The 25,099-nt window shown below is 44.1% G+C and overlaps 1 protein-coding gene across 7 annotated transcripts in view; it reads left to right on the forward strand.

Moving 5' to 3' along the window:
- The window catches only part of GCK (glucokinase), a 53,141-nt gene that overhangs the window by 22,240 nt on the left and 5,802 nt on the right, over positions 1 to 25,099 (forward strand). For 2 of the 7 annotated variants that reach the window (XM_081171737.1, XM_081171739.1), the window contains 9 exons: positions 1,459 to 1,865; positions 7,280 to 7,442; positions 12,529 to 12,683; positions 13,627 to 13,746; positions 14,277 to 14,372; positions 16,472 to 16,571; positions 20,941 to 21,124; positions 21,870 to 22,025; positions 23,835 to 24,068. In XM_081171737.1, the coding sequence (XP_081027863.1) occupies positions 1,803 to 1,865; positions 7,280 to 7,442; positions 12,529 to 12,683; positions 13,627 to 13,746; positions 14,277 to 14,372; positions 16,472 to 16,571; positions 20,941 to 21,124; positions 21,870 to 22,025; positions 23,835 to 24,068 (1,271 nt within the window). In that variant the 5' untranslated portion in view covers positions 1,459 to 1,802. Of the gene's footprint in view, positions 1 to 1,213; positions 1,866 to 3,957; positions 4,198 to 7,279; positions 7,443 to 12,528; positions 12,684 to 13,626; positions 13,747 to 14,276; positions 14,373 to 16,471; positions 16,572 to 20,940; positions 21,125 to 21,869; positions 22,026 to 23,834; positions 24,069 to 25,099 lie in introns of those variants that run through there. The other 5 variants (XM_081171740.1, XM_081171736.1, XM_081171738.1 and 2 more) reach the window with 4 other exon arrangements.

Below are 25,099 nucleotides of genomic sequence, written 5' to 3' on the forward strand. Positions count from 1 at the left end.
GGCGCTGTGGGTTAAACCACAGAGCCTAGGACTTGCTGATCAGAAGGTTGGCGGTTCGAATTTCCACGATGGGGTGAGCTGCCATTGCTCGGTCCCTGCTCCTGCCAACCTAGCAGTTCGAAAGCATGTCAAAGTGCAAGTAGATAAATAGGTACCACTCTGGCAGGAAGGTAAACGGTGTTTCCGTGAGCTGCTCTGGTTCGCCAGAAGCGGCTTAGTCATGCTGGCCACATGACCCGGAAGCTGTACGCCGGCTCCCTTGGCCAATAAAGCGAGATGAGTGCCACAACCCCAGAGTCAGCCACGACTGGACCTAATGGTCAGGGGTCCCTTTAACTTTACTATGGGCCTAGTACAGGTCCACCACCTCAATGGGAACTAATTTAAGGCTGCATTTCTAGATACTTTTAATGGGGATTAAGCCCCATTGAACATAGCTGAGCTTATTTCTGAGTAAACATGCATAGGATTGTGGTCTTAAATGTTACGCATTTTATGGATGACATTTGTCTACCACCTTTCCTCTGAGGAGCTCCAAAAAGATAGCCTGGTTCTCTCTCCTCCACTCTATCCTACCCTGTGAAGTAGCTTAGGCAAACAGGCAGTGGCTGTTTCAAGATCACCCAGTGAGCTTTGTGGTAGGGGTCTCTGCCCAGTCATCATCCAGTACTCAGGGCTTCTTTGGGAGCCATCAGTAATTTATTTTTTTAATGATGGACAGATTTGGGGGGGGGGTCTTGGGGAAACCACAAAAAATGTTTGGCATTACAGTGGAGTACCTATGAGTCGGGGGGGGGGGACTTCAGTTGTTCAAAAGCACAGATGTGTGGGGTGGGATGCTTTCGGAGGGCCACAAACAATCTTTTGGCAGCACAGTACCATAGCAGGGCACGGCACCCTTGGGAGTACAGTGGTACCTCAGGTTCAGTACTTAATTCGTTCCGGAGGTCCGTACTTAACCTGAAACTGTTCTTAACCTGAAGCACCACTTTAGCTAATGGGGCCTCCTGCTGTTGCCGCACCACCGAAGCACGATTTCTGTTCTCATCCTGAAGCAAAGTTCTTAACCCGAGGTACTATTTCTGGGTTAGCGGAGTCTGTAACCTGAAGCGTATGTAACCCGAGGTACCACTGTAGTGGCAAAAAATAAATAAATAAACCATTTGTAATTATTATTATTTTTTTAAAGGAAGGGAATGGGGGCCTTGAGGGACCTACAATAAAACCTTTTGACACCATAGCATCACACTGAGAGATTCATAGGAGCATTTCTTTTTTTTTAAAAAAAAAGACACTTTTGGGGGGGCCTGGGGAGCTCCCACAAAATCTTTCTTGGGGCTAAATGAAGGCTGCTGGGCTGCAGTTCCCCTGCTCTTGTGCTATTGCATGTCTCTGAGAACGCCCGCAGGTTGCTAGTATGCCATAGGGCCTGACGTGTATCCTTCTTGTGTCTTTTAGAAGACACAACTGAAGCCATCCAGAATTCCCAAGACGAATAAAGGCTGAGGCGCTTGGAAAGCCCTTCTACAGTCTGCATCATTTTTGTTAGTGTTGCTGATCACACCGGCCTTCCTTTTTCTCTGCCGGGCAGAGTTGCTGGACCTATTTCCTCCGCTGGTGAACCTTTAATCTTTTCGGATTGGAAACGTTGCCCTCAATATCAACAACGCTCAGCCTTGAGCTTAAGCAAACACACAACAAAAAAAGAGACAAGAGACTCGGGTCAGTCTTGTCAGCTTCAGACCAGGTGGCCGAGAGCAGACAGGCAGCAAACGGGTTTCCGCAGAGCAAGCCCAGAATCAATGGACAGTTTGGAGGGTTCACGGTTGTCAATGATGAAGGAAGTGTTTGACAGCTTGCAACTGGTAAGAGCTGCGCAGAACTCTCTGCTTAGATCTCTTCTGATCTGTTTTGAAAGTGATTGCTAGGTAGATTGCTGTGTGTGTGTTTTCAACTGCTTCTTCTGAATCTTAAGATTTCTGGATTCTAGATAAAATTCCAGTTTATCTAGAGTATGGCCCTCCCTTCCTTGCAAAACGCAAACTTCTTGCCTTTTGTGTCTTGATTCAGCTGCTAATTCATTGCAAGTTTCTCTGTGGTTCATTGGCGAAAAGAGAGTTAATTTTGGGGGGGGGGGTTGGGTTGGTTGGAATATAGGAATATCTGCTAAAACCAGAAGAAATAACAGCAACATGCAGGGTGTCTCTCTAAGGTGGTAGCTGAATTATTCAGGCACATGCCCAGGTTAGCGCCATAGGAACAATGCACAATACCCAGTCAGTCTGCACCACCAACACTGTGGAAATAAATGAGATTGCAAGGCCAGCAGTGACTGTGCTATCAACACAGAGTCTTATGAGCCACCATTCAGATATTGCAAATGGGGCATTTGCAACAGGTTTGTTTTTTTTAATAAAAAAACTTACTGGATTTTCCCCAGAAAGACTAAATTCAGATTAAATGAGGTGAAATATTAGTGTTTTGATTCCATGGCTGCTGTGTGGATATTGTGAACATTTCGCATGCACGCGGAACATGCATCCCATGATAAACACCTGTCTGGAAGCATCCATTGTTTCTGTTTTTAAAGTGGTAATTTGGTCCCTGTAGCAAGAAACGGGCACAGTGGAAGCTTGCAACTGGCCAGAAATGAAGTTTGAATGTGATTATATTTAAGGCGTGCCTTCCCTTCCCTGTTTCATGGCATTCTGAACTGCTCTCCATCAGAGACAGGATGCTTGGCTGGAGGAAGTACTTCAGGGATGGCACAGAAACCTCCTTTACTTGACATTTTAAAAATGGGGAACGGATTTTTACAGCTTAATTCAATTAGGAATAAAAGCAGATGCATTGATTATTTGTATTATTAAAATTGTTTATATACTGTCTTTCATTTCAAGAAGAAATACCAAGGTGGTTTACTGTGGTCGCTGTTGTAACTCTTAAGGTCAGAATGAATAATAATAATAATAGTAATAATAATAATAATAATAATAATAATAATAATAATAATAATAATAATAATTCATTATGGTTAGTGTTCATAACTCTTGAGAAAAGTACTGGGGAACCTCTAATTCTCCAGATGTTGTTGACTATGGCCACACGCACCTCATTAATTTAAAGCACTATGATTACCACTTTAAACAGGCATGGCTTCCCCCAAAGAATTCTGGGAGCTGTAGTTTCTTAACAGTGCTGAGAGTTAATAGGAGACATCGATTCACCTCACAGAGTTTCTGTTCTTAGAGTTGTCTGTGAAGAGGGATTGATTGCTAAACCACTCTGGAAAATGTAGCTCCATGAGGAGAATAGGAGTCTCCTAAGAGTGATCAGATTTCTCAACCAACTATATGGTTCCCATGATTCTTTGGGAGCATCCATGACCGTTTAAAATGGCACAATACTGTTTTAAATGTATAGTGCAGTTGTGGCCCAGCTTTGGAAACGTGTGTGCCAATCTCGTGTCAATTTCAACTGTCCAGTTCGGAACACAGAGGAAGATGGTGAGCTCTTGAGCAGAACTGGGGACCAGGGAGGCTGGGATTTCACAGTGACATTGACACAGGGTCTTAATACACCATTCAACATTTTTGTCCCAATCAACCCAGAGAAGAAGGCAAATATGGTAGATAGGCAGACGGAAGGCATTCACAATTCTTAGCTGGTGTGTCCTGATTTCCATCAGGTGCATCAGTCTGTGCAAACCCCATTATGTGAATGCAATGGACCAAACTGAGCTTTGGGCATTCCAACACAAGTCATGCTAAGCACACTCTGAGGGATATGCCGAAAGCCAAATCTGGGCAGGACTCAACCTGAAGGCATGCATGCATAGCACGCAACTAGTACAGGTCAACAGGGCTGGAGATTAGCAATGCTCTGGTTGGCAACAGTGGCTTCCATGGATTGAGGTGAGTTCTTGAGGATGCCTGGCAACCCGCTGCTGGAAACTAACATTCTGTTAGTTAACCAACAGAGTTCTTCTTATATTATGCCTTGTCTCAGCTCTTTTGCGTCAGTGTGCTGCATCTGAAAGAAAGGCAGAATTCTCTCAGGGAAAAGTATCATTCTGAATTAGGATATGCAGCAGTTAGCAAGTGTCACTAATATGAATGGAATTACGATGCCAAGGAATGGATGTGATTGTGAAAGCATTTCCCTTTACACAGCGTTTTGGATGGCCCCATCACAGAGGTGATGAAAGGTTGCATGCTATGTTGCCCAATTGCATTCTCAACCCCATCCCAGGCCACTTGGCTACAAAAAAAATGAAATACCAAAACTAATGTCAATATTTAGAGTTTGTACTATATTTAGTTCCTGTTGCACCAGTTTTAAGCAAGTGAGCTGATCAATTAAATTTCCCTTTTTAGACCTGGCATCTAACCAAAAGCTAAAAATAGAAGACCCAAGGTCCTTTGGCTGCTAATTTAGGCACTGATCTTCTGGGTAAATATAGAACTTGGATTTAGAGTGAAAAAATGTGGGGCAAAGATTTAAATCCACATTTCCAAATAGTGGTTGTCGGAGTTGTGTGTGGAGAGTATGTGAGGTTGGAGTTTTCCTGGTGTTTCTTTCTCCCCCATTGATGAAGTGCTGACTTACGCCTTCTAAACTCTCTTGTTTGGCAGCAATTATACTTTTGCATAACATAAGAGAGCATATGGAGGCAAGGAAGAGAGATTTTTTAAAAACATGCTTGTGCATTCTTAACTGTAGATGAAGCACATTATCTTCGATAATGCATGTATGTGTGTTGCCATTATTACAAGTCATTCCATTATTATTATTTTTATTAAAATAATTCAGCATTAATACATACATATTACGAATATACAGACAAACATACATTTCATACAATCCTTAAAAATATTCATACATACCCACACTCAATCCCACAGATACTTCCTTTTCCCACCACCATCCCTCACCCCACCCTTGTGTTAGACTTCCAATCTACTCAATTGCAATTCCTTTACACTTCTATTGCTTTCTTTCACACACGTTTAAACCAACTTTCTACTTCTTTTTCTGTTACACATTGTTATTCATCTTATTTAGTATTTCAGTATTTATAACGGTTTATTCTAATAGGAGTTCTGATTTTTCAATGTGATTTTGCAAGTACAAGTCATTGCATTATTGCAGTGATATCCCACTAAGAACATGTGAAACATCTTGCTCACTGTGGTTTCCCAGAGTTTCAGGCAGGGTTCTTTCCCAGTGTGATTTGGAAGATGCCAGGGATTTGGAACCTTTTGTGTGCAAAGCAAGTGCTCTACAACTGATGTTAAGCAGGACATAAAAAAGTCCTTCTGATGTCTAGCACAGTGTTTCCCAACCGGTGTTCCGCGGCACACTAGTGTGCCGTGAGACATCGGCTGGTGTGCCGTGGGAGGAAGGCGGGCGAGTCGGGCGGTGAGAGGCGGCGGCGGCGGCGAGGATCCGCGTCGAGCCGGGGGCGGCTCCGCGGTGGTGGTGCCGAGCGGCGGGGCAGCGCGCGCAAAAGGGAGGATCCCTTCCTGCGGACACACTCTCTACCGAGACTCAGAGAAATCAACCTCCGGGAGAACGGGTCGCCTCCTTTTTGCCTTCAGCAGCCCATCTCTGCCTCCCAACCGTCTAACACTTGGTTACTCCTTCCGAGTTTAGCTCGCTGCCGCGCCGCGTTCCTCCTCTCCTTTCCCCGCCGCCGCCTCAGCTGCCCTCGCTCTGCTGCCTCCTCCCACCCCGGCAAGGGGGAGGGAAAAAACTTTCGCTTTTGTGCGTCCCTCCCGGCGTGACGCTGCGCGCTGACGTCACGGGGCGGGGCTTTAATGGTGGTGTGCCGCGAGATTTTTTTCCGGCTAACAGGTGTGCCGTTGCCCAAAAACGTTTGGGAAACACTGGTCTAGCAAGACATTAAAGAGTCCTGCTAGATCAGACCAGGTGCCCACCTAGTCTAGCATTCTTCTCTCACTGTGGCCAACCAGATGTCTATGGGAAGCCCACACCAGAAGCAGAATTTAAGCACTACAGCACTTTCCCCTTCTGTGATTCTTAACAACTGTTATTCAGAGGCATTCATCTCCAGAGCAGGATGTGGGTCCGAGTAATTCCCGGGGGAGGCTTAACACACACACACATCACTTTATGTTGGAGCTGGTTGTATCAGGTCAGACAACTGATCCATCTAAGTTCAGGGACAGGCACTGAATAATTAAGCTGGAATGAAGCGATGCTGCTATGTTGCTAAACAAGAAGTAATGCAATGGGCAGAAGCTGCAGGGAGGAAGCTACTAACATACCCTGCAACATTTCTCCGATGAAAATAGGAACACCCTATTCCGTAATTATAATAAATATAATTTTATACCCTGTCCATCTGACTGGGTTGGCCCAGCCACTCTGGGCAGCTTTCAACATATATAAAAACATAACAAAACATTAAACATTCAAAAACTTCCCTATACAGGGCTGCCTTCCGATGTCTTCTAAAAGTTGTTACTTATCTCCTTGGCTCGAAGGTTGCATAACTCCATACCCTCCAATATTTCACTGGTGAAAATAGGGACATCCTAAGGAAAAGCTGGACATTCCGGGATCAGTTCAGAAACTGAGACAGCTTCTGTAAATCCAGGACTATCCCTGGAAAATATGGATACTTAGAGAGTCTCTATTAATTAAAGGCACAATGGCCTTGAAAATCCTCGATGGAATTGTCAGCTATGCCACTCCACACTAGACATGTTAGTGTTGCAGTTCCTTTTTAGCATAGGAAAAAGATAACCACAAATCAGGTCTAAAAAAGTTGGGAGGATGACAGAGAAAGCACTGGAATGGAAAAGGCTAGCAGTGCAGTTGACTGGGATTCGCAGCAAATAATAATGATAAAATGAGTGAACAAAACATGGAAATTCCAGACCACAATCTCTTGGAGTATAAGAGCTGCTGCCCCTTGACTGTCCTGTGGGCTATGCATAGGGCAGATAAAAAGCTGGCTCGAGTCTGAGAATTGGCACCCTTTTTGGATCAGAAATGCTGACCTACTGTTTTCTACATAAACAGCAAATGAAGGCCAGTGGTGATAGGTAGAGTGCATTGACCCTGTTCACGAGGACACCCAAATCCTTACATAATTCTAGCAGGAGTTTAATATAGGACAAGCGTTGAAGGTATCATTACAACATGAAGTGGTGGCATGCAGACTCCACCTGCACCCTTTAAGTGACTCTGTTGACACATGCTATACTGTACCCATCTTCTTGGACATTTGCTTGTGTGTCTTCTCATGTAGGTGGAGCAGATCCTCTCAGAATTCCGGCTACAGGAACAGGATCTGAAGAAGGTGATGCATCGGATGCAGAAGGAAATGGATCGGGGCCTGAAGCTGGAGACACATGAGGAAGCCTCTGTGAAGATGCTGCCCACTTATGTACGCTCTACCCCTGAGGGATCAGGTAAGCAACAATGGTGGTCATATCATTTTGGTGCAGCTCAGGAGGTCTGATCTAAAACCAACCCAAGGATACTAGCATAGGGGTAGGTAACCTGTGGCCCTCTAGAAGTTGCTCAACTCAATTCCCTTCATCTAGGCAACAGGAAACCTGGGCAATGGCCAGGGATAATGGGAGTTGTACTCCAACAGCATCTAAATGGCCAAATGTTCCCCATGACCATGCTATTGTCCAGAAGCAGCTCACCAAACAGGGCTTCTTGGCAGGTGAGTCACTGTTGCTTACCAGGATGGAATGGGGGAGAGGAGAGGTGGCAAGGAGATTGGCATGATGCAAATGCATTGGCAGGGGCCGTGAATTGGTTCTGCCGGTGCATTTGTGCTGCACTGACTTTACTGCTTCTTCACCCCTTCTCCTTCCAGGAAGCAACAGTGACCCACTTACTGGGAAGCTAGCATTGTGGCTCCACCCCATCCAGCGAACCACTTCTGCTAGTATGTCTTCTGAACTCTTATGCCCTGACTCTGATCCAATGTTTACTATAATTGAGATGTTCTCATTCTAGGTTGCTGGCCCATTTAATGAATGTCAGAGACTGCAGTAGATTAACAGTAACTCTTTTATGGTGTAAAAGTGACTATACAGTAGCCCTAATAAACTCACTAATGCAGAACTTATTTGCGCTTTAGTCCTAATCTAGTTTCACTTCCCATGCCATAGCCCGCCCTTTCAGGATCCCATTTACAAACAACTGAGCAAAACAATGAGCTGCATGAACAACCCTTAGTAACTTTTGTACCCTGAGGCAGTGGCGTAGCGTGGGGGGTGCAGGGGGGGCCGGCCGCACTGGGCGCAACATCTGGGGGGTAGGGTTAGGGGGCGCAAATCCACGGGTTAGGGGGCGCAAATCCATGGGTTAGGGGGCGCAAATTACTTGCCTTGCCCCGGGTGCTGACAACCCACGCTACGCCACTGCCCTGAGGTGATGACTAGACTGTCAGTCAGCTCTAATAGCACCTGGGGGTTATTCTGCTCTGTAATTGGTTGCTATTCCTATCCAAAGAATGATTAGTCTCTGCATTGTGCCTTTCCTGATCCGCACTGCTGATGTTTCAGGATCTTGGTCTATTGAAGCTTTGTTCTCCTGCTAGCTCTGTCCTTAAACTTGTTGGTTGATTGTATGGCTGGATATGATTTTGGCACAAGTCTCAAGTGTCTTCTCCTTCTAAATGTATCACTGTTGGTCATTACAGCATTGGATTGTGGTGTCAAATAGTGCCCCTGCCCCTGGCTCTGACCATCACCTCTGATTGTCAAGTTTTATTTTCACCTGTGAACCAGGATGTAGTTTTAGTAATGCTTTTACCCGGTAGTGTTTATCAAACTGTAACTTATATAGGCTTTTCTGCCTTTTTATCTGCTACATGGACTTCCTTCAGATCAGGCCACTGGGGATACAGGTCTGTTTCCAGGGTCAGAACTAGTTCTTTGTTGTTGACCCATTAACAACTATGCTGGGCTGTTGGTTGCGTTAATTGCAGTTGCTCTATCACTCACTTGAAATGGATCTTCTTTTTTCAGGCTCTGCTTTGTGGTTTGGATTGCTCTTTGTGCCTCCCCATTGGCTTGTAGGTAGTGTTGGCAATGTGGCTAAAATTACATTTCTTTGTGAACTGGGAAAACTCCTTCTCTGCAAATTGTGGGGCATTATTTGTTACAAGTTCATCAGGACACCCCTGTCTGACAAATACAACTGATGGTGGTAGAATTTGTAAGATCAAACATGTGTGCTATGTCTAGATACTTAGAAAAATAGTCTATATACGTAGCAACCAGGTACTTATGCTCATGTAATTCATAAATGTCTGTTCCAACTCTTTTCTAAGGTCTGTCCGGTAAGGGAGTAAAAGTGGTTTCTTTTGCTGAGTGGCTCTATTCTAGTGGCAGAAACATCACTATTTTCTTTTTTATATATAATTTTATTTATAAACGTTACAACAATTATTCAGCCATAATTCTAACATTTCAGACTTTGACTCCCTTCCCCCTCTTTCTGTGGTTCTTTCCATTTATTTTCATCCTTTCCTGCATACTCCAAATTATCTTATTCTTCTAATCATCTATTCTCATATATATCTCAGATATGTTTTTGAAACTGCAGGTTTTTACAATAGTCCTGCCAATATCTTGATCTGTTTACAGTTTATTTGTAAATACTCAATAAACCATTTCCATTCCTTTCTAAAAAAATGTTATCTTGATTTCTTATTCATCCAGTAAGTTTTGTCATTTCTGCATACTCCATTAATTTCTGTAACCATTCTTCTTTCTTCAGGACCTTTTCTTCCTTCCATTTTTGGGCAAATAACATTCTTGCAATTGTGGTTGCATACATAAATTTCTATACTGTTTAGGTAGTTCTGATCCCATAATTCCCAAAAGAAAAGCTGCTGGGTTTTTCTACAAATGTTATCTTAAAAGGCTTTTTCAATTCATTATATATCATTTCCCAATAAGCTTTAACCTTGTTACAAGACCACCACATATGGAAAAAGGTACCTTTCCCAACACATATTCGATTTTTATTTATACATTTTTGCCAATCTACTAGGTGTTAGGTACCATCTGTATAACATTTTCATATAATTTTCTCTTAAACCATAACATGCTGTAAATTTTATATCCGTATTCCATAATTGTTCCCATGCTTCTATTTCTATGTTATGACCAATATCTATTGCCCAATGTAACACTGAAGATTTCACTTGTTCGCTCTTTGTTTCCTATTTCAATAACATCTTATACATCTTAGATATCACTTTAACATTACAGTTTAACAGATCTCTCTCTAGTTGTGATAGTTGTTCCCCAAACTCCTGCTTCATATCCTTTTTAAATACTTCATTCAAATGATGATATTGTAACCATGTTGTTACCATCCCTGATAAATCCTTAAACTCTTATAATTTAAATTCTCCACCCTCCTCTCTTAGCAAATTTCAATAAATTCCATCATATTTTTCTTTTTCACCACTATGGCTTCCAAAGGTGAAAACCAAAGTAGCATTTTAGTATCCAATAAATGTTATATTTATCCCATATTTTGTACAAATTTTTCATAATTATATGCTTGCCTAGGCTGCGGATGCCTTCCTGAAGCCTGGAGAGCGAGAGGGGTCGGTGCGCACCGACCCCTCTCGCTCTCCAAGCTTCAGCGAAAGCCTGCATTCGCCCCATAGGACGCACCCAGATTTCCCCTTCATTTTGGGGGGGGGGAGTGCATCCTATGGGGCGAAAAATACAGTATTTTGTAATTTATTTTTACTCTCATCATTCATGTTTTTAACCAGGAGCTTGGTTTTATCCTTATTAATTTTAAGACCTGCTATTTCTGCATTTTTTAATCTCTTCTAGTGTTTTCGGAATTGACTCTATTGGTTCTTCTCCAGATATCACCACATTGTCTGCAAATGCTTTTAATTTATATTGTCTCTGTCCCACCCTTATTCCTTTAATTTCTTGATTACATATTATTCTTTGCACCAAAACTTCTAAAACTAATATAAACAATAAAGGTGACAGCGGGCTGCCTTGTCTAGTTCCTTTAGCTATTTTACAGTTGTCAGTTAATACATTATTTATTATCAATTTTGCTGACTATTCTGTATATATTGCATTGACTCCTTTTATAAAAGTGTCTCTACAACTCATGTATTCCAAAACTTTAAACATAAAGTCCCAGGAGACATTATCAAATGCTTTCTCTGTCTAAAAACATTAAGGTTGCTTGTTTTTCATTTCTCACTTTTAAAAATTCTGTTACATCAATTATATTTCTAATATTATCTTTCATTTGTCTTCCTGGCAAAAATCTGGCCTGATCTTGATGGATTTCCTTTTTTGATACAGCTTTCAGCCTAATTAACTAATATATCTGCAAAAAGTTTAAAATTGTTATTCAACAAAGATATAGGTTGATAGTTCTTAACTAGCTCTTAGGAATCAAGGTTATATATGCCCACTTCCTGAGTGCTGTGTACACACTCCCATTTACTATTCACCCAGTGTGCTTCCATTGCTGGTTTGTGAAGCTGTGTATACATAATGTTAACCGCAATCCATATCCACCCATAGTTTCTTGAGAATCACTGTGGTTTGCTGCATTTCTCACCAAACTAGCTACAATCTGATTTGATTCCATAAGCACATCCACACACACCCTTCTGCCCACTGATGTGGACAGACGGCGGGTGACTGGGAAACACATCAAATCATATTGATGCGTACAATGATTTATGAATGTGGTGTGAAATACAGCGGAAAAATATTTAAGCTGGCAATGTGTAGACAGTCATAGTCTTGCACACTCTCTATATTTGATGATGCCCTGGTACCCTTCACAGAGTTTCACTGGGACATCTTGTCTCATCTCAGCAGGAATGACAATTCGGTTTCTACAAAGGACTAAGCCCTTTAAGTGTGAGTCTTTCTTGTTCCACAAAAAGGGATTTGAGCTTGGCTAGGATGCTCCTCTACTCATTTACGCCAGGCATGGCCAAACATCATCCCTGACCACTGGTCCTGATAGCTAGGGATGATGGGAGTTGTAGTCCCAAAACAACTGGAGGGCCAAGTTTGGCAATGCCTGATTTAAGCAGTGTAGTATGTTTACCAGTTTTGGTAGAAATCTGCCTCAACACTGTACCATGCCCAATAAGCTTTTCAGCTCGACAATGGATTCTGGTGGGCTAATTCCTGAAATAGCTTCCACCTTCTTAAGAACAAGGCTCACACTATATTCATCTATGCAATGGCCCAGGTGCCCATTCTGTCCTACCAATTCCAGTGGTCCCCAGCCGCCCACCACTGGTCATAAATGGCGATTCCCTCAGCTTTTTCTTACACACTTGCCTTTAGAAAATAGAAGTCAGGCAAGCACCCCATCAGCATAGGTGTTGACATGAATCACTCTGCCTCTTAATTACAATCCTACAGTTGAGTTGGGTTCTTCTAGGATCTGTGTACAAGGCAACCTAGCCCAGGTGGTCTCCCAAAGACTAAACTGACATGTCACACTCTGGGATTGCAGAGGTGGGAGATTTTCTGTCTTTGGATCTCGGGGGCACCAATTTCCGAGTCATGCTGGTGAAAGTGGGTGAAGGTGAAGAAAAACAATGGAATGTGAAGACGAAGCACCAGATGTATTCCATACCGGAGGATGCCATGACGGGAACAGCAGAAATGGTGAGTCAGATGAGCAGGTGAAATCAACCAGGTTACGTATTGCATCATGACTTGCAGGTGTTCAGGAGGAGGCTTGCCCTTGGGAAGGAGGGAGGCCACATTGTCAGACGCAGAGGCAATGTAGTCCCCTGGGCAAAATGTTGGGCCTGGCCTGGACCTGAGTTCAAACCCTTTCAAATAATGGCTCTCACTCTCAATTCAGAACCTTCCACAGAAGTCTCCAACTGTCCAGGACAATTGACATACTCTTTGTCTAAACCCGAACTGTGATCTTGCATTGCAAGACAAACTCATTTGACTCCATTTTTATCTGATGAAGTGGGCTCTATTCCATGAATGCTTATGCCACGAGAAAAAATGGTTAGACATAAAATGTTGGAGTCAACGTAGCGCTGAACAGGTCATTCCACCGGCGCAAGGATTTCTCCTTGTGCAACACAATTATCACCCTCTCTCCTCCCTCTGCGTGCCCTCTAAATCCGCCCCTCCAGAGGAGATTTGGGGATGATACAAGGCACGCACAGATGGAAGAGAGGGGGCAGACATATTGCTTCGCTTCCAATCAATGCATGCCTCATAGTTTTCCGGTGAAATCATGTTACTTTTTATGCCACAAACTTTCCAGGTTCTGTGCTTTCCCATTTTTGTTGCACTACAGCACAAGAGTGCCCCTCCAGGGGACAGCTGTGCAATGACATTGGGGAAGCCTTACAGAACAGCGAATAAAGCAGAATTATGTGTGAACAGTATAAACCCACCACTTACACACTATTATTGCATCAAAGACATGTTGCAGAGTGAGCGAAATTGACAGATTCATCCATTCCTCCATGTTCCTCCAGAACTGCTTGTGGAATGCTAAGGGAGATTGCTGAACGTTTTCCCTTCCTTTCCCCGCAAACAGCAATGGACTTTTGTGTGTGTGTGTGTCTTTCTTCCCCAGCTCTTTGATTACATCTCAGAATGCATCTCCGACTTCCTAGACAAACATCAGATGAAACACAAAAAGCTACCTCTTGGCTTCACGTTTTCCTTCCCTGTTCGACACGAAGACCTCGACAAGGTGGGATTTGGGAAGGGGGTTCCCTTCTCAATGCTCTCTCTTTCTGCATGAGTTGTTCATTTGAGCCACTGAACCATGTATAATGGTAGCCTGATGAATGTAAGTAACATAACAAAATAGCACTTCCAGGCAGGGGGAATACTACAACTCCCATCAGCCCCAGGCAGCACTGTCCAAATGAACAGCAAATCAACAACTTTTCAGAATTTATAGCAGAAGCATCATGCAGAAAGATGTCACATGTGTCACTGATAGTCATGTACAATCATTCCAGATTCTGGAAGGGTGCTTTTCCACACCTGTCCATTGCTCCAGTTGTTATCCTGTTGCTTTCCACACATCAGTTAATGATTATGATTATGATTATTATATTATATATTATTATTATTATTATTATTATTATTATTATTATTATTATTATTACTACTACTACTACATCACATTGACCCAATGCAGGGATAATTTTCACCAAAGAGATTTTGCTTATTTCAGGATGTTTCTTCTGATCCTTTAAATCTCTCGGTCTGCAGGGGATCCTATTGAACTGGACTAAAGGCTTCAAAGCGTCAGGAGCTGAAGGGAACAACGTAGTTGGGCTTTTGAGAGATGCTATCAAACGGCGAGGGGTGAGATGAAAACTGTGTTGTGCTGTTCAGTTCATTATTTCTCCTCAGTTGCTTCGTAAGACTGTAAGAAGCTCCTTATACCAGGTCAGTCTGTCTGTCCATCTGTCATCTAGCTCATGCAGTGAGTGGCAGCATTTCAATAGAGTCTCTAGCACAGGTTCTTTCCCACCATATCTTATCTGCTTCTTTTAACTTTGGGCTTATTCCAGACTTACATTTCCTCCATACTTTCTCAGCACGATCCATGCTTTAAAGTTCTGTGTCCGAAAACTCTTTCTTTTTTTGCTCTGGAGCCTTCCCTCCGAAAACCCACTCTTAACAGCTGAATCAAAGCTGATTCTGCTGAAAACCTGAATTGCTGTTTGTTGTCCTTCAGCTTTAGAGAATGGGTTTTTGCAGGGAAAGTTCTGGGACAAAAAGAAGAGCACTCAGACATGGTCTGGCAAAGCGCAGGCCTGTACGTGGAACGAGCAGGGCAAAAGTTAAGTGTGGAGAAGCTCCTAGCCAAAGGTGTCAGGTACAGGTGGCAACCATTTTGCGCAGGGTTTCCATTCCTGGCCCCTGGGTGTGTCAACAGAGTCTGCAAAAGCCCACCCAGCCCTGTTCTGCCCCATTCACTCCTGTTCTGCCCCTGTTCTGCCCTCTTCTGGGTACAAAAGATCCTGTGCATTGGCAGTCGTGCATCAATTGGATGTGCACAAAATGGTCGCCACTTATCCTTAAAGGATTGACAGATTTGGGGAAGGGCCATGGCTCAGCAGTAGAACATCAGGTTCAATCCCTCACATCTCCAAGTAAGGTTGAGGGAGAAAGTCCCCCTCCCCCGGCTTGAAATCCTGGAGAGCTTCTGGCTGTCAGTGTTGACAATACTGAGCTTGATGGACCCCAAAAGCAGCTTCCTATCTTCCTATACAAACCTAGACAGCATCTTAAAAAGTAGAGACATCACCTTGCCAACAAAGGTCCATATAGCAAAAGCTATGGTTTTCCCAGTAGTGATGTATGGAAGTGAAAGCTGGACCATAAAGAAGGCTGATCGCCGAAGAATTGATGCTTTTGAATTATGGTGCTGGAGGAGACTCTTGAGAGGCCCATGAACTGCAAGAAGATCAAACCTCTCAATTCTTAAGGAAATCATCCCTGAATGCTCACTGGAAGGACAGATCCTGAAGCTGAGACTCCAATACTTTGGCCACCTCATGAGAAGAGCAGACTCCCTGGAAAAGACCCTGAAGTTGGGAAAGATGGAGGGCACAAGGAGAAGGGGACGACAGAGGACGAGATGGTTGGACAGTGTTCTCGAAGCTACCAACATGAGTCTGACCAAACTGTGGGAGGCAATGGAAGACAGGAGTGCCTGGCGTGCTCTGGCCCATGGGGTCACGAAGAGTCGGACATGACTAAACGACTAAACAACTACAACAAATGTTCCTATCCAAATTTGCATGTATCAATACTTCTGGGCAAGATGCAATGGCGAGTGCCTGGAGTCTCACCCGCATCATGTGCTGCAGTGTGCATAGCCACCCTTCCTTCCTTTCACGTGTTTTATCCACACACAGACCTTACTTCCAGTTTCCCAAGAGTATTATGGCACTATAGTATTCCATGGTGAAGAGTTTTTGCATCTGTTGGGGACGTGAGTGGTGCTGTGGTCTAAACCACTGAGCCTCCTTGGCTTGCTGATCAGAAGGTTGGCAGTTCGAATCCCCGTGACGGGGTGAGCTCCCGGTGCTCTGTCCCAGCTCCTGCCAACCTAGCAGTTCGAAAGCACACCAGTGCAAGTAGATAAATAGGTACTGCTGTGGTGGGAAGGTAAACAGCATTTCTGTGCGCTCTAGTTTCTGTCATGGTGTTCTGTTGTGCCAGACAGAAGCAGTTTAGTCATGCTGGCCACATGTCCCAGAAAGCTGTCTGTGGACAAACGCCGGCTCCCTCGGCCTGAAAAGCGAAATGAGCACTGCAACCCCATAGTCACCTTTGACTGGACTTAACCGTCCAGGGGTCCTTTACCTTTTTACCTGTTCCATCTGTGCATCTCTTAGTTGGGTTTCTTCTCCTGAACTTTGATTGCGGTGCTGCTTTCCACCCCTTTGTAGGACTTTGAGATGGACGTAGTCGCAATGGTCAATGACACAGTGGCAACGATGATATCCTGCTACTATGAGGATCACCAATGTGAAGTTGGCATGATAGTGGGTAGGTCACCTCTCCCTTTAATATGCACCTGGGCACAATCAGCTTCAAACTGGGGCTTTAATCCTTATTTCTATTTATTGGACATAGCTTTCTGTGGGATGTAGGAAGCTACCTTATACAGGTCAGCCAGTTTGTACAATCTAGCCCAGCATTGTGTATTATTACTGCTCACCAAGGTCTTAAGCAGAGGGTCTTCCTCATCACTTGCTACCTGATCCTTTCAATTGAAGCTACTGGGGGTTTAACCTGGGACCACCTGTATACAAAGCATCTGCTGTGTCTCTCGTGAAAGCCATTGTTTCTAACACTTGTGGGGGACATGTCATGCTCCTTCTGGGGTACTTGTCCACCTTTGGTCCCCACCCTGCACTCAGCCCTCACCTGTGGCTCCTAGAAGCTGTCAGAATGCGACAGCGACCACACCCTGGGAAACAGATTTGACTTGCCGGCTAAGCCAAGTGAGGGTAGGCAATGGGTCTTGGTGAGTTAGGGACTTCCCCTGTGTGTGAATACAGGCTTGGGCAGATTGAGTGGACAAGATCAATAGTGGGCCCAATGGTCAAGAAGGCGGTTTCTGTACATGCTGTAGAGGAAAGTGAGGGGCAGATGGGACTTGTCAACCTGGTATGGCAGCCCATTTAGGAGAAGGAAAACTCTGATCCTAAACCTCCACTGCCTTGTGGGAATATCTTCAGGAGAAGAAAAGGCTAAGGAGTAAGCTCTACACAAATCCCAAGTGGAGTCCCTAAGACGGTTGGATGGCATATGCCTTCTTCTGGCAGCTCCTGCAGCCAAACTGGTATCAAATACATTGCTCTGCTTTCCTTTGGATCACATCAGCAAGACCGAGGGAGGTGGGGACTTGTCATCTGGGCAGCCCAGGACCTCCAGGCCTGCACTCTGGGGAGGTCACTTTGGTACTGCTAACGCAGCAGTTTGACTTCACCCCCAGAGACAGACAGATGCCAACAACAACGTTGATAATGGCCTTAGATACCCTGCCCCCTGTCCCCTCTATTGTTTATAACAGTATTAGAAATACTAAACGAGAGACTGAGGGGGGCAACAGAAGTCACAGGAGTCAGGGTAGGAAAGAGGGAATACAAAATCAAGGCCTTCGCAGATGACATTGTACTAACCTTAGAAGACCCAAAAAACAGCGTAAAAGAAGCTTTACAAAAAATTGACGAATTTGGAGCCGTGGCAGGACTTAAGGTAAATAAAAACAAAACCAAAATGTTAGTTAAAAATTTAACAAAGGAAGAAGTGATAGATCTAGAAAGAAAGACCAAAATTGCGGTAGCTAAGAAAGTGAAATATCTTGGGATCTGGGTTACAGCTAAGAACATAAATTTATACAAGGATAATTACGATGCCACCTGGAGGAGTATAAAGAAAGACATGGAAATTTGGGGGAGGATGAAACTCTCCTTTTTGGGGAGGATAGCTGTTGTTAAAATGAACATTCTGCCTAGAATGTTATTTTTATTCCAAACCATCCCCATACTTAAAGGCCTAAAACAATGTAAAGAGTGGCAGAGAGCCTTGGCAAAGTATATTTGGCAGGGGAAAAGGCCACCGATAAAAATGAAAATTTTGATAGACAAAAAAGAAAGAGGGGGTTTTTCTCTCCCGGACCTAAGTTTATACTATGAAGCGGCTTGTATATATTGGGTAAAAGATTGGATAAAACTGGAGAATAGAGAGCTACTGGACCTGGAAGGCTTTAATAATTGGTACGGATGGCATTCGTACCTTTGGTATGGGAAAGTGAAAGTTCACAAGAGTTTCTTAGATCATATTTTTAGGGGACCATTATATCAAGCATGGGAAAGGAACAAAAACCTCCTCGAAAGAAAGACCCCATGGTGGATTTCACCAATAGAGGCCTTAACGATTAAGAAAATAAATATGGAGGAGATAAACGCCACCTATGAAGAAATGTTAAGAAAAACTGACCAAGGGCCCAAACTCAGACCTTATGAAGAAATAAAAAATTTATTCACTGGTTGGCTGCAATACCACCAGGTGAATGATTTGTTAAAAGAGGATAAGAGGAAGGCGGGTTTTGATGATAAAAAATCAAAATTTAGTATAGAAGTAATAGAAGGCAAAAATAAAACCCTGTCCAGAATTTATGATATATTACTAGAGTGGTACACAAAAGATGAGGAGGTGAAGGAGGCAATGATTAAATGGGCAATTGACTTTGGTTATAACATTGATTTTGAAAGGTGGATAGAAGTTTGGAATTGTAACATAAAGTTCACAGCATGTATGGCATTGAGAGAAAATATCTGGAAGATGCTATATAGATGGTACCATACCCCTGTGAAATTGGCCAAAATGTATAGATTAAAGGATAAGAGATGCTGGAAATGTGGCGAGGTGGAGGGTGACCTATATCATTTATGGTGGACATGTAAAAAGGTGAAAGGCTTTTGGGAATTAATTTATAATGAACTTAAAAAAATATTTAAGTATACCTTTCCCAAGAGGCCTGAAGCCTTCCTGTTGGGAATGATGGATAAAGAAATTAAAAAGGAAGATAGGACGATATTCCTCTACGCCACCACAGCAGCGAGAATTATGTTGGCACAATATTGGAAAGTGGAAACCATCCCCAACATAAAGGACTGGCAGATTAGAATGGTAAACTATGCTGAGCTTGACAAACTAACAGGTAAAATAAGAGATCAGGATGAACAGAAATTTCTGAAAAATTGGAGTAAATTTTGGAAATATATTGGAATAAATGCTTAAAGTGAATTGACGGGGTTAGAACAATACGACCAGCGAGTGAATTTAAGACTATAGATTGAAAATCAAATACGTAATGGAAGGAGATATTTGATACTTATCAAAAGGATGGAGGGAAGTTCAGATTGTGTGTCTTTCTTTTTTCGGATGTGTGGTTTTTGTTTTTTTTTCTCTTTTTTTTCTTTGTAATTTTTTCTCTGTATTTTCATATATATCTGTTTTTTGTGTATAACTTCAATAAAAATGCATTTTTAAAAAAAAAAAAAAGATAATGGCCTTAGATACCAGCAGACAGGTTAAAGCTGAAACAATGCATTGGCTATTGCCATTCTCAGCAGTCTTCACACCAGAGACGGATCTACTATAAAACTAATGAAGCTTAAGCTTCAAGGGCCCTGATTCCTGAGGGGGCCCACAAGCAACTTTGGTCCACATTGCTTAAAAAAATCTGGGCCTGCCTAGTTGACCCAATTTGAGTGGCACGACAATTTGAGTGGCACGATGTTATATATATTTCAACAACCCCAAAGTTTGACAGATGTTGTAAAGGTGCGGTGATCTGTCACGGAACAACCCCACTGAAGAGGATAACAGTGGTTACCCAGACCTCATTGTTGGTTGCGAAGGGGGGCCCATGGCAGTTCAAGCTTCTGGCCCCCCCAAAATGTAGGTCCGTCACGGCTTCCCACTGGTGCATTATTGGTGATCATTAGATATATAGTTCTTGTCTATTTAAATTCAAAGGAACTCTATCTATTGATCTATCAATTGTTTAATCAATCAATCAATCAATCTGGCCAACCTATCTGTCTGTCTGTCTAACTATCTATCACGTAAAGAAAAGCAGGTGGGTCACAGCCAGACAACTAAAAACACTAATACTGGCATCAGATTCTACTAAAAGCCTGGCCAAAGAACCAGGAATTCAGTAGGCTTCTAAAGCTTAGTAGAGTAGATGCCAGTCATATCACATGGGGGAGTTCCAAAACCAGGGTGGCACCATCAAGAAGGCTACCCGCTGTGTTGCCATATTGTAGACCTCAATTAAAGATGGCACAGCCAAGAAAGTCTCCTTGGTGGATCTTAACAAATGGACAGGCCTATCCAGGACAAGGTATTGTCTCAGGTATCCCAACCTCAGGTAGTATAAGGCTTTGTAAGTCTCTGTACCTTGAAGCAGGTTCACTAGCATATAGTCAGCCAATGCAGCTCTTTCAGAATCAGTGTTATATGTTTGCAGTAGCCCATAGAGAAGCCTAAGCTTTCCAGCAAACTCCACTTGCTAGCCAGTCACGTGAAGTCATCTGATGTCACCTGTCAGTCATTATGTTCATTTGCGCCCTGAGACTTTCCTGCTGGAAAACTCACCATGAACAACAAGAAAGGTGGTTGTTGTTATGGTGTTATTTATGACTTGCTTCTCATGAAGAATTTTGAAGTGATTTCACAGTACACACACACACACACACACACACACACACACACACAGCAACTGCATATGTAAGAACTGTTAGAACAATTGCATATGAAGGTTGTGCCAGAGTTTCCTATGTGACTCTCGTGCATTGTCCAAACGTGGTGAATTCTCTCTGTGTTTCCATTCTACCAGGCACAGGTTGCAACGCTTGCTACATGGAAGAGATGCAGAATGTAGAGCTTGTGGAAGGGGATGTAGGTCGGATGTGTGTAAACACCGAATGGGGAGCCTTTGGAGCATCAGGGGAGCTGGACGAGTTCCTCTTGGAGTATGATCGTGTGGTGGATGAGACCTCACTTAACCCCGGTCAGCAGCTGTAAGGAATATGACTGATAAAATTAATGTTTATTGCTTTCTTGAGTTTCACACTTCTCATTGTGAATGAGACAGAGAGGATACCTTTGAGCGGTCATTAATGAGGCACCCCCAACCTAGTACTCCCCAGATGTTGTCAGACTCCATCTCTCATTGCCTTCTCACAGCCGATGGTCAGAGGATGGGGGTTGGAATCCAAAACATCTGGAAGGCACCAGCAGGTTGGGGAAGGCTGGCCCAGCCCTATCAGCCAAGCGCAGCTCATGGATGGTTTGAAATCGGGGGGGGGGGGATATTCCCTATGGCGAACGTGATCTCTGTTCACACTAATTTTATAAGCAGATGTGGGAATTGGTTGGTGTGCGTGGAGAAACTCTTTAACAGTGGGAACATGATCTGAATCTAGGCATAGTGACTGCATTTCATCCATGGAGTTGCTTTCTGGTCCTTGTAGCATCCCAAAAGGCCTGAGTAAGGCATGTGTCGCAGTTGTGGGATCCTCTGAGATGCAGCTGGCTCATACTCCCCTGCACATATTTGCTGGCGAGAAAAATGTGCAGAGTCCAGCAAAGAGGGAGAGGTGGTTGTTTTTCCTGCAGCTCAGAGAAAATAGCATCTATTGCTGAACAATCGCTCTTGATACCTGAGAGGGTTTTGCTAAAACAAGCTGCAATTATGTCATCTAACAAGTCCTGCCCCTAACCCCAAACGACATGTACCAGTGATTTAATATTCCCTTTCCCCAGGTATGAGAAGATCATAGGAGGAAAGTATATGGGAGAGATCGTACGGCTAGTGCTGCTAAAACTTGTCAATGAAAACTTGCTCTTCAATGGAGAAGCAACAGAGAAGCTAAAAACCAGAGGATCTTTTGAAACTCGCTTTATCTCACAAATTGAAAGGTAGTATGTTTCTTTAAGGTATTTCTTTTCGTTCTCTCTCTTTACCTGCCCAGGGTTGGTGTCAGGGTTAGGCATTGTAGGGCATTTCCAAAGCCCACACCGCCAACAAGGGACCCACTTCTGCGCTCTGGAGCCTCCTGGTCTTCTGCTTCTCTTCCCCGCTGCCTAATGGCCTAATTCAGTATCAGGCAGCTTCCTATATTCCTAAATATAGAATCAGAGTATGGTAGAGTTGGAAGGGACCCTGAGGGTCATCTAATCTGAAACCCTGTAATGCAAGAACCTCAACACGCAGTCCCTAATCCAATTTGAAACTGTACCATGATTCCCCCCCCCCCGCCACCTCAGACCTTTGTCAAGTGATGAGGAATTGCTAACAGAGCTCTCTTGGCGCTGTGGTCTAAACCACTGAGCCTCTTGGGCATGCTGATCAGAAGGTCGGCGGTTCAAATCCGTGCGATGGTGTGAGCTCCTGTTGCTCTGTCCCAGCTCCTACCAGCCTAGCAGTTCGAAAGCACGCCAGTGCAAGTAGATAAATAGGTACCACTGTGGCGGGAAGGTCAATGGCGTTTCCGTGCACTCTGGTTTATGTCACAGTGTTCCATTGCGCCAGAAGCGGTTTACTCCTGTTGGCCACATGACTGCGAAAGCTGTCTGTGGACAAACGCCGGCTCCTTTGGCCTGAAAGCGAGATGAGTGCCGCAACACCATAGTCGCCTTGGACTAGACTTAACCATCCAGGGACTTAACCTTGAAAGGGGTATTGTTCATGGTCGAGCATCTGCTTACATGCAGAAGGTCCCAGGTTTAATCCCTGGCCTCTTCAGGTACAACCGCTTAAAAATCTGGAGAGCATCAACAATACTAAGCAGCATGGACCCATAGCCCAACTCAATGTAAGGCAGCTTCTTATGTAAACGTCTTTTGAGGAATTCCACTACCATCCAGCACAAGTAGTTCATCTCTTTAGTCTGAACATCCTCAGATGCTAGCACACAGTGGTTGCATTCCCACTGGTTGGAAAATTTAGAGTAGGAAAGGGCTGGCCAACATTAGGAGCCGCCTAGACTGTGCTGCCATTTAAGGCTAGTAGATCTGGGCAAGCAGCCCACCCTGGACACTGGGCATTGACTCACCTGGCCGGCTCTTGTGGCTCCAATTATCTCTTCCAGGCTCTTGTGGGTCAGTTGGGGGTTCACAGAAGTCAGCTGGAAGAAATCAAATGAGTAAAATTAACAAGGACAAGAGTAAGGCCCTCAAAGAGTTCTGTTCCTGCTCTGTATGGACAGAACTAAGCTGCTCACATTCGGCTTCTACATTAAGAACATAGGAATATAGGAGAAGCCGGCTGGATCAGGCCAATGGCCCATCTTTTCCAGCATCCTGTTTTCACAGTGGCCAACCAAATGCCACAGGAAGCCTGGAAGCACAACAGCGCTCTTCTCACTTTGGATTCCCAGCCACTGGCATTCAGAGGCATACCGCATCCAAGTGGCTCACAGCATGGTGAAACCCATCCCATGGAGTAATATTCAAAACAACCTCCACTATGGTGGTTGTAACTTGTGCCCCACAAGCCCTTGCTCTTCTCCTGCTAGGAGGCAACAAATTGCATTAGCACCTGGTCCACAGCCACCACATTCTCTCTCCCCCCCAGTCTTATGAAGCGCATATCAGTTATATGAGATGAAGCGCACAGGTTGGTTGTGGCCTCCTTCTTCTGGTTTTCCGTTGAGACCTGGGGCGATGAAACACGCCAGCCCCCTCCACGATGACAGTAGTGAGAGCCCTTGTACTTGTCGTTCCCAGTGATCCCGGTGACCGTAAGCAGATTTACAACATCTTGACATCCTTTGGGCTGTTGCCCTCTGTAACAGACTGTGACATTGTCCGTATGGCGTGCGAGAGCGTCTCTACGAGGGCTGCGCAGATGTGCTCAGCCGGGCTGGCCGGTGTCATTAACCGCATGAGAGACAGCAGGTGTGAGGACATGTTGAAGATCACAGTGGGCGTCGATGGCTCCGTCTACAAGCTCCATCCCAGGTGAGACCTACCTACACAGTCTGGCTATATCATGAGGCTTCCAGAGAAGCCTGGGCCTTTCTGAACGATTCATCAGTACAGTGGTGCCCCGCAAGACGAATGCCTCGCAAGACAGAAAACTCGCTAGACGAAAGAGTTTTCCGTTTTGGAGGTGCTTCGCAAAACGAATTTCCTATGGGCTTGCTTCGCAAGACGACAATGTCTTGTGAGTTCTTGCTGGTTTTTTTCCCTCCCCCCTCCCTTTTCTAAGCTGCTAAGCCGCTTATCAGCTGATCCAATCAGCAGATAAGCCGCTAAAAGCCGCTAATAGCGCTAATCCGCTAATCCGTCAATGGGCTTGCATCGCAAGACGAAAAAACCGCTAGACGAAGAGAATCACAGAACGGATTCTTTTCGTCTTGCGAGGCACCACTGTAGATGTTTAACTATCCACACGCTTCTAAACACTGGTGATTTAGCAGCGCACAGCCACTGCTGTTCTGCTTGAAGGTGGAAATGGAATAGCAACTCTGGGGACATCCACAATGTACATTGAATGCACATGGCTCCCCCCTCCCCCAAGGACCCCAGGAGCTGCAGTTTGTTAAGAGTGCTGGGAATCACATCTTTTTATAATTGTTATTAATGGACTATATAGAATTTGGGATAACCCCTCAACATCTGCAACGATACAGAGGCCCTCCAGAATGGCGGGGTTGGTTTTGTCTGTGGGTGTATTCTGCTGCATGCTGTTGCTGCCATAAAGTTGTGAATTAGTAGTGAATTTATACCAGACCAACCAAGCATCATTCCACTTTGTTAGTGGTTCTGTGATGCATCCCTAGTTGCCCTCTGGAGGAGCTCTCTCTGTAGCGCAACAAAAGCAAGACAACACACACATTGCCCGTTGTAAGAAAAGTTCCAGGATTTGAGCTGGAAGCTACAAGACATGTACCAAATGGAAACAAAGCAGTACATTCGTCTAGAAATGTTTGCAGGCGCAAACAATTTTGAAAATGAGATTGCGTGTAACAAGGGCTTTTTTCCAGCCG

This window comes from Podarcis bocagei (assembly GCF_964188305.1).
Source record: "Podarcis bocagei genome assembly, chromosome: 15".
NCBI classification, from domain to species: Eukaryota; Metazoa; Chordata; class Lepidosauria; order Squamata; family Lacertidae; genus Podarcis; species Podarcis bocagei.